This window comes from Neopelma chrysocephalum, unplaced genomic scaffold, assembly GCF_003984885.1.
Source record: "Neopelma chrysocephalum unplaced genomic scaffold, ASM398488v2 Primary Assembly neopelma1_25, whole genome shotgun sequence".
Classification (NCBI taxonomy): Eukaryota; Metazoa; Chordata; class Aves; order Passeriformes; family Pipridae; genus Neopelma; species Neopelma chrysocephalum.
Genome location: NW_020897694.1, coordinates 6,244,844 through 6,253,581, shown reverse-complemented (window position 1 = coordinate 6,253,581; position 8,738 = coordinate 6,244,844). Strand labels below are relative to the sequence as shown.

At 50.6% G+C, this 8,738-nt stretch overlaps 1 protein-coding gene across 3 annotated transcripts in view; it reads right to left on the bottom strand.

Moving 5' to 3' along the window:
- Positions 1–8,101, bottom strand: part of DGKH (diacylglycerol kinase eta) — a 170,024-nt gene extending 161,923 nt beyond the window's left edge. For 2 of the 3 annotated variants that reach the window (XM_027674297.1, XM_027674298.1), the window contains exons 1-2: positions 7,961–8,101; positions 1,405–1,590 (exon numbers count right to left, since the gene is read on the bottom strand). In XM_027674297.1, coding sequence (XP_027530098.1) covers positions 1,405–1,590; positions 7,961–8,017 — 243 coding nt within the window. In that variant the 5' untranslated portion in view covers positions 8,018–8,101. Of the gene's footprint in view, positions 1–1,404; positions 1,591–2,086; positions 2,349–7,960 lie in introns of those variants that run through there. The other variant, XM_027674299.1, reaches the window with a different exon arrangement.
- Between the last annotated feature and the right edge of the window lie 637 nt (positions 8,102–8,738).

Here is an 8,738-nt window from a genome sequence, read left to right as displayed (position 1 = left end):
ATGTTAAAGCTGCCAGTTTCTGTAGGGCTAAGTTTTCAACACAATGCAACAGTTGTATGTTATCTACTATAGTACCATTTCAGCCAGGCCTAAAATCTGCAAAAGCAAAATTAACATTTAGCAATAATGTGGAATGACACAACACGTTTAGGAGGTTTCAGGGGAAAACTACTTTCCACCTCACATTATGGAATAATGCTACTGTTTAACTACCAAGCTTTCTGTTTAAAGGTGGCTGCCTTTTGTACCTAGTGTGAAGCAAAAGCTCAAGGGAAGAACAGCACCAATCTGACAGGACTCCACAAACTAATGGGTCTTCTGTAAAGGACACAATGCCACATGAGCTATTGTGTAGAAATTAAACTGTAAGTTTGATCTGTCTGGGCCTGTATCGAGTTGCTCTGCCCCTTAAACAATACACTTCCAGCCACAAAACTGATCTTGATGTGACTGCATCCATAAGCTTTCCCCAATGGGGTTTTGTGCAGACCCTATCACTGACTGCGGACCACACTTTGTAGAAAGTTACAGGATCCTTCTACAGAGAAAGTAAGTCAGGTCTCATTATTTTTATGCGTTCAAATGCATGCTTGTTGATTTCACAGAGGGTGGGAAAAGTGATATAAATATACCATCCACGAAAAAAAATTAATTCCACTGGGAATTAACTTCGGCAGTCCGAGACAGCCAAAAAACTGCATTAAGGTGAAATTTTGACAGCTGCTTTACGTATCCAGTCCCACGAGCGAGGATGTACAGAGGTTTACTTCTCCTTCCGCGAGGTGCCTTTCAAACTGGAAACCGCGTTTCCCTCCCTCGCGGCACTCCCGCTCCCGAACGGGAGCCCGGCATGCCCCCGCGGGCTCGGCGCTTGCCGCTCTGGCGGGGCGCACGGCGGCGGCCCTTGGCATCAGGGATGAACAAGAAAGGGTGGGTGCGGGCATGAAAAGTTGGTGAGGAAGGGCTCGCTGAGCCAGCCCACCCGCGCCGAGGGGCAGCAGGGCGGGATCCCCGCGGCAGCGGTGCCCGCCGCCAAGGAAGAGGAGCCGGAGGGAAGGAGGGAGGCAGCCCGCCGCTTCCCCCACACCCAGGACGCCCGGCAGGGCAGGGCGGCTGCCGGTCGCCAGGGCAGGCGGCTTCCCCTCCGGCCCCGCGGAGCCCCGCCGCCCCGGGGGGCTCTTCCTGCCAGCCGGGGACAGATGTGGACGCAACAGCTGGATGGGGAGGAGGGGAGAAGGAAGGAAGGAAGAGGCACGGCTGCCTCACCCCCCCCCGTCGCTGCTCCCGGGGATGCGGGCGGGATGCAGCGGCCGCCCCCGGCTCCGGGCTAGCCCCTCTCTGGAATAGGGATGGACAAACCGGCCCCGAAGGCGGGCTGGGCTGGGCGACTCCTGCCCCCCTTACCTTGCTGCGGATCTGGCCCGAGGTGGACACTTTCCGGATGAGTTTCTGGGGGCCCTCGTGCTCCCCTTCGCTGTCCGACGAGTCGTCCGCCGGCCCCGCCGCCGCCGCCGGAGGTTGAGGCTGGGGCTGCTGCGGGATCCCGGCGCCGCTCATCCCCGACTCGGCCCCGGCCATCTTCCCGGACTCCTACAGAGAGAGAGCACACGAGCCCGGCTCAGCCAGGGCAGCCGCTGCCGCTCCCCTCCCCAGGGAGGAGGAGGAGGAGGAGGCGGTGCGGGAGGGTGGGGAAAGAGGCGGTGCGAGGGGGCGGGGACGGAGGCAGTGGCGGCGGCGGCCGGGGAGCGCCGGGCTCTGTTGGAGCGGAGCGGGGTGACCCGCCTGGCCGCCATCTTCCGCCGCCCCCGCCCGCGGGGAAGGGCCGCGGGCCACGCCGGGCGCCTCTGCCCGCTCGCGGGCACTTGGGCGCCGCCACCAGCCGGCAGGCGGGGCCGCGGCGGATAGGCCCGGCCCCTGCGCCCCTGCCCATGGGGAGCCGCCCAGGAGGCCGCCGGCTCCAGGGGGCGCCGGGTGCCGGTGCCGGCCGAGCCGCCTCGGGGGACGCGGTGCCCGCCCCGCAGGTGAGCGCCGGGGCGAGTCCCGGGAGCGAAGCAGGGAGCGGGGAGGGTGCCCGGCGCCCCCTCACCTGCCCGGGCTTCCCCGGATGTGCTGGCGTGGGCCGGGAGGTGGGACGCGACACCGGACCGAGCACCTCCCGCCGGGCACCGCCGTGCGCCTTGTGGCACCGGGGAACCCCGGTGTGGGTCGAGAGCAGAGCTCTGAACGCGAGGGCAGGGAAACTGGCCGGCTGCGGGCGCGGGTAGCGTACCCAGCCGCTGCCCCGTCCCGGCCGAGGGCTGTGCTGCTCTCCCCTGGGAGCGCAGCATGTCTGTTCGGGACCGGACGGACGGCATCTAATGCGATGGATTCCTTATCTGTGCCTCCAGCCAGCCGACCCCGTGGTATCTATCCGTCAGCGTCAAAGCGTTGGACAGTTTTAGCAAATGCATCCATTGCTTTCCAGTTGTTTTCTCCTAATAGCTTAATTTTTTTATTATTCTATTAATTTTTGTCTTTGTAAAAGAGCAGCTTTTACTTTTGGAGAAATAAAGGATCAGTTTTCCCTTTTAATCTCAGATCTGGCAGCTCGCACAGTCTCGAAATGTCACCACATGTTCTGAATTGTTGGACCTCGAAAATTATTGTGGCTTGTATGTAGTCAGTGTTCAAAATAAGCATTTAAATCACAGCAATACTAAACAAAACACACAACTTCTAGCTGCATGGGCTGGATTAAACATAAGAAAGCAATCAATACTTGTGGCTTATGTATTCCCACAATTCTATTTATATTTCTAGAAAGGGAACTGATATATCTTAATATAATACTGGAGTACCTACATACAAAGCAGTTAATGAGAGACAAACCCACAGCATACTATCTATTGTATGCTGTAGACACCTTGCCATGGTCTTAATTTCATATAGTCCAGAGTATCCAGTTTCTTTTATTGGGACTTTTATTCAGAGTAGGGGAAAGTACATATTTCCATGAAGCCCTGCACGTCTTGTGACTTAGTTCTGTGTTACTGCACTAGGTACTTCAAATGTGATTCTACTACCCTTCTCCACATAGGATCACCTCTATTGGATTATACTTAAAAAATTATCAAAAGTAACATTAAACCAGTCAAAGTACTTATTAAGTTATATTTTAAAGGAATTTTGATGAAATCACCTACATTTCCTATTAGAATAATAATAAGGTCTAAATCCGACCATTAATGCCACATCTCAAAATATGTGAACTTCTCATATAGCTCCTTTTCCTTACAGGCTAATTGTGAAACTAAGGGATAATTCTGCGTTGTCTCACTCTTCACCCGAGAGGGAGTTCTCCTTTTTCAAAAGCATTGATCAAACTTGAGCAAGTGCAAGAATGTATTGCTCTCAGCAAATTAATTTAGGGCACATCTAAGAAGATAGTTAAGAGCAATGTCTATGGACACTTTGTCTTTCCCCCCTCCTTTCTTTCTCTTCCCCATCTTAATTTCAGGAATTGCAAATTATGCCAGAACACATCTCACTGCAATTCCTTGATTCTTTTGAAGGTAAATGACAATTGAATATCGCAAGAGGACAATGAAACATAGTTTGCTAATTAATGCTAACATGTATTGCATGTAATAGTAACTGTGATTTGAGGAACTCTTGGTGCTAACAGAACACCGGCAAGACTGACTAACTCTGTTTAATTCAACTCAGTTAAGTAGTGCTGGCTGAGCAACACTAGTTACTGTTAGATAATAAACACAATTCTTCAACTTCTGTTCCCTTTCAGAGGTTAATTATCAGCACTAGCTGCTGCACACTTCCTGCGCCATGCAGAGGGTGGGCCATTCATCCTCACCTGGGCTACCCCGTTGTGATCTTCCTCGGTCCTGACTGTCCAAACAAAAAATGGGGCTACCAGGAAAGAATGCACCTGCCTTTCACTTACAAGCAAGTCTCTTTCATCATATCTTGATAAACTTCAGAGTGCTATGAAAAAAAAAAGTACTAGGGATGTTCTCTCAGGTTACTTAAGGTGACAATTTTAGTAGTAATAACCTAAATCTACAGATGATAGGAAATGTCCCGCAAGTGCTGTTCAATGCAAATATAGTTTCTGAGAAGAATATCGTGGCTTCTGTAAAATTACAGGCTCTAAAATTTGCAGTTATCTAATGTTTACAGAATTTTTCAAAATGGAGAAATCAAGTAAGTGTTAAGCATTGTTGAAAGTACAGGAGTTACTCATTCACGTTAGCATAGAAAGTTTTTTCTACAAACATATATGTTGTCCATGCACAACATTTTAAAGATCTCACCATTTCCACTTGTTCTTCTTTTCAAAGTATTAATTGATAATCAGGGTCCAGTTCCAGCTTTTACCCAGGTAAACCTGTCTAAGGTAGCCATGAAAGTTCACCTCAATAAGGACTTGCAATTTGACTTCTATCCCTTCATCTCACAGTTTAATTTCTCTCAGGTGATTGATGTTAGACTCAATATGACAAATATTGAATAGCACATTTCAGCTCAGTGAACATATCTACAAATACTGTAGTACAAACGGTACCACTAGACTTCTGCAAGTCAGGCTCTCGAACAATGTGGGACTATATGCAGCTGTTAAAAACACATGCAATATCTGCACACACGTTGGCTTTCATTTAACATGCTCGGTTTCACACTTCTTAGTAATGACCTAAATTTCCTAACTAAAGCAAGGGAAGGCTGGTGAAAAGCACAAAAAAAGGTTGGCATTTAAAGGAAGATGCTCAACAGACACTACTGATAAAAAACAGCTCTGCTGACATCATTCGTGCTATGGCAATTAATATCAGCTGATGAGCTTCTCTTTCTTGTGATATTGGATACATTTTATATACACTGTGAAAACATTTTAACTCAACCACATTGAGTCCCAGTAATAGAATATGTGTTGATAAAATGCGTATACAATTTAGAAAAAAAATCAAATACGCATGAACTCTATCTGCACTGGAGATTATAGTTTATAGTACAGATTACTGCATTATTTAATTTCAGCTCTAAGATTGATTCCCTTCATAACAAGCATATTTACCTCTTTTTCTCTAGGTCACTTTGGTATCTGTAAACTGAAGGGTGGTACCTTTTTATCCTTCACCTCAAAAAGTTGTTCTGAGGGGATTTGGATCAGTAGTGGTATATGTGTCAGGTTAACAATGTTTAACCATGTTTGCCATGTTTAAAAGATTTTACTGAATCTTTCCTAATTTTGGCGGTTGGTGGTAAATAGAGTTTTAAACTGGGCTCCCCACTCTGAACAAGTTCATTTCATATCTGCCTGTCTGAACTCCCTCTGCAGATCAAGTTAGTGATATTATTATTTTTTGGCTTCCTTACTTACCAAAGAGGAAGCTAAAATATAACAAATGTATCCATACCACTCTTAAAGGTACTATAACTACATCACTTTTGGTTGGTTTGGGATTAGCCAAGGCAATCCTGTAACCTGTAGGTTACAATGTTGAGAAAACCTTACTAAACCATGCTTCAGAATGAAAAGGTCCAAACAAGTGGAGGTCATAAAAATAAAAAAATGCTTTGCAAATGTGTTAGGACTTAACACATTTCAAGAGGAAGGTAAAGCCAAGACTCAGGTCTCATGTATAATATCAAAGTTGGGTCTAGAGCTTTGTAAGATATGTATTATGCACATTTTTAGTACACCACCATCAATTTTCTCTTGGAAGAATGCAGGATGAGCCTTACATTTTATGTCACATTTACTTAGCTCCATCATGGGGGGTCTAATGCAACTCTTAGTGGATTCAGGAAGAGGTTTTCCATTAAAAAGTGAGTTGTAAGTTTAAGAAAGAATTTCATAGAAATTTGAATTAGTACATAGACAAGTCCAACCCTGATAGGCAAAGGAGTCATGGCTGCATTTGATGTCCATCACTTATTTCTCAGAAAAACTATAAGAAGAGCAATTCCCAATGATCTGATGATTTGCATAGATAATTAATTTTCACAGGTTCAAAACCTGCAATAAATAGTTTCCCCTAGCCTGCTGCTCTTTTTTCTGTGTTTTGAGAGCAGTGGTGATGTCTGTGTACTATTTTTTTCTCCTTCATCATGCAGATCTTCACCTAAATCTCCCTTTGCCCCCATTATCATAAAAAGCCTGCTTATGAGCAGATGCAAAGAACAATGTGGCTTTTGCCACAAAGACTACGTATTTTACCAGCAGGTTACCAGGCAAATGATTGAGTGGATCAGCTGAAATTAGAGTCTTGTAAAGGAAATCAATGCAGTGGTTAACCTTAAAACTGCATTCATGGGTGTACTCTTTAATGAATGCAGCAATGAAATGATAAACATGACCCAAATCCTAGTCCTTAATGGGGGAGGGGGAAATGGAGAGGAAAAAAAATTGTGCTCCTTGTTTATCTAAGCTCTGGTCACAGAAGGAAAAGGGTTTGGATGTTTCAGCCAGGACTCTGCATTTCCAAGCAGAGAGGGGCTGCAATCCATCTGCCTCCCGAGTTTCAGCTGAGTTTTGGATGACGGCAGCAATTTAAATGTCACTTCTTAATAGCATAACGCGTTCACGGGAATCGGCTTCGCTGCCTTCCTCCCACGATGTCTTCATCTCTCCAGGCAAAAATCCCGGGTTTCTCTTGCCTGATCCTTTCGATGTCAGCTCCATGTTACCATAACACACATACAGCTGTTTTCCCTATCACAGCTGCATCTCCAGCAACAGTTTTGGGGCTTGAGGACTGCAGAGGGCAGTGAAGGGGGATGTTCAGCTTCATAACAAAAATGAGGATAGTACAAATGTATTTGGGAGGGCTACAAATCATAACAAGAAAGGGAGTGAACTTAATTCACTGTTGGTATCTCCAGGGCTTGGCTGCTGTTTTCCTGGGAGTGCACACGGTGATCCAGACAAAGTGTGTCTCTCTCCTATCTGCTCTTTAAAAGTGGGTTTACAAGTAAAACCAGGGGGCCTGGACCAACGCAACGAGTTAGCAAAACATGGCAAAGCTATCTGAAGGGGAGTCTGGCAGTGGCATGGGTCCAAGCTTCATGTTGCCTCACCAAGTTCAGGGCCAGAGACAGCCTAGCCTTGACCTCTCAGATAGCCTGAAATCTCCCGAGCAGCTACCCAAAGCCTATTTTTAGCCTTCCCTGCCTGATGTGTGTCTGTATATGTGTTTGCACAATGGAGAAAAGTCCAAGACCGGGACCAGACTGCCCTGAAAAGGGAAATCTGATTTTATCGCCTGCTGAGGATGCCGATGACATGATTTCCTTTGGTTGGAAGGAGGGTCTTGGAGTTGCTTAAACAAACCACAAAGCCACCGCACCGCAGCTTTCCTCAAGGGTAGTTTGGGCACTCCCCTCCCTTCGTTGCAGCCCAAAGGCACACACTTTACCCATACCCCACAAAGCAGGGTGGCAGTAGGGTAAGCCCAGCCCCAGCCCACTTTGCCGACGCGATGGAAGCGATTTCCAGCCTGGCTACAGAAGAAGGGGGGAAAAGTGTCTTTCTGGAAACTGCCTCTCAGCGCTGCTTGGACACGTTGCTTTTGCTATGCTAAGAGAAAGCGTTTAATGGTATCAACATCCAACCCACCGCCCCCCCCGGCAAACTTGGAGGAAAGGCTCTCGGTGCTAATCCCAGGCTTTCCACCCGGGCAGTGAAACTCAGAAAGGGCAATGAACTCCCCGTCTCCCAGAGGGACGAGCCCGCCAGCAAATGGCCGGACACGGCGGGGGCGAAGGGCTCCCACCCCTCCGCTCCCCGCGGGGAGGGGACGAGCGCCGGCGGTCGGGCTCTGGCGCGGAGCGGGGTCGGAACAAGGGAAGGGGGGGCTGGAGGGCACAGATAAGGATGACTGCCCGACCCCCCAGCTGAACAATACAGGCAGGAAAAAGGGTAGGAAATGCCTGTGTAACGGCAAGGCACGCATGTACCTACCAGCTCCTCCCAAGCGGGGCTGCGGGCGCTATAGGAAGGGTACCCATGCTCCTCCATCACCCCGCAGTAGGTCCCCAACCTCCGCGGGGAGATCGCCGACGGGCAGCGGAGCCGGGTCCGCCGGGCTGCGCCTCCTTCGCGCCGCTGCCACTGCTCCGGCTGGCAGCGCTTCCCCGGCGCCGCTCGTCCTCCCCCACCCCGGCCCCGCTCCTCCCTTTTCTCCCCCTGCCCCGTCCAGGCCCCCTCCTCTCTCCCCGCCCGGCTCCTCTCCCTCCCACGGCCACCGGGCTCAGCCCCGGCTCCCGGGGGAGCTGGCCTGCAGCTGCCGCGCCGCTCCCGTCACCGCCGCCGCCGTGTCCGGCGGTGCTCAGAGCGGAGCCCGCCCCGCCGCGCCGCCCTGGGGGCTCCGCGGCCGCCCCTCCCGCCCCGGGAAACCCAGCGGATTACGGGCAAATCGCCTTGAGCGTAAGCCGGTTTACGGTCGCTTCGGCTGTCGGCGTCGCGGCGGGGCCGGGGAGCGAGGATCCGCTCCGCGGCGCGGGGGGGAAGCCCCTCGGTGCTCCGGGAGCCGCTTGTGCCCCGCCGGGGATACGCCGCCTCCCCGGTGCCCGGCCCCGGCCCCGTTGGGGGGTGTTGGCTTGGTGTGGAGGCAGAGAGCGGGGTCTGCGGCCCCGACGGGCCCGGCTGGGTGTCGTGGAGCGCCCTGGAGGGAGTGCAAAGCTCTGCCCCCCCGCATCACCCTGCTCCCCGCATCACCCTGCTCCCCGCATCACCCTGC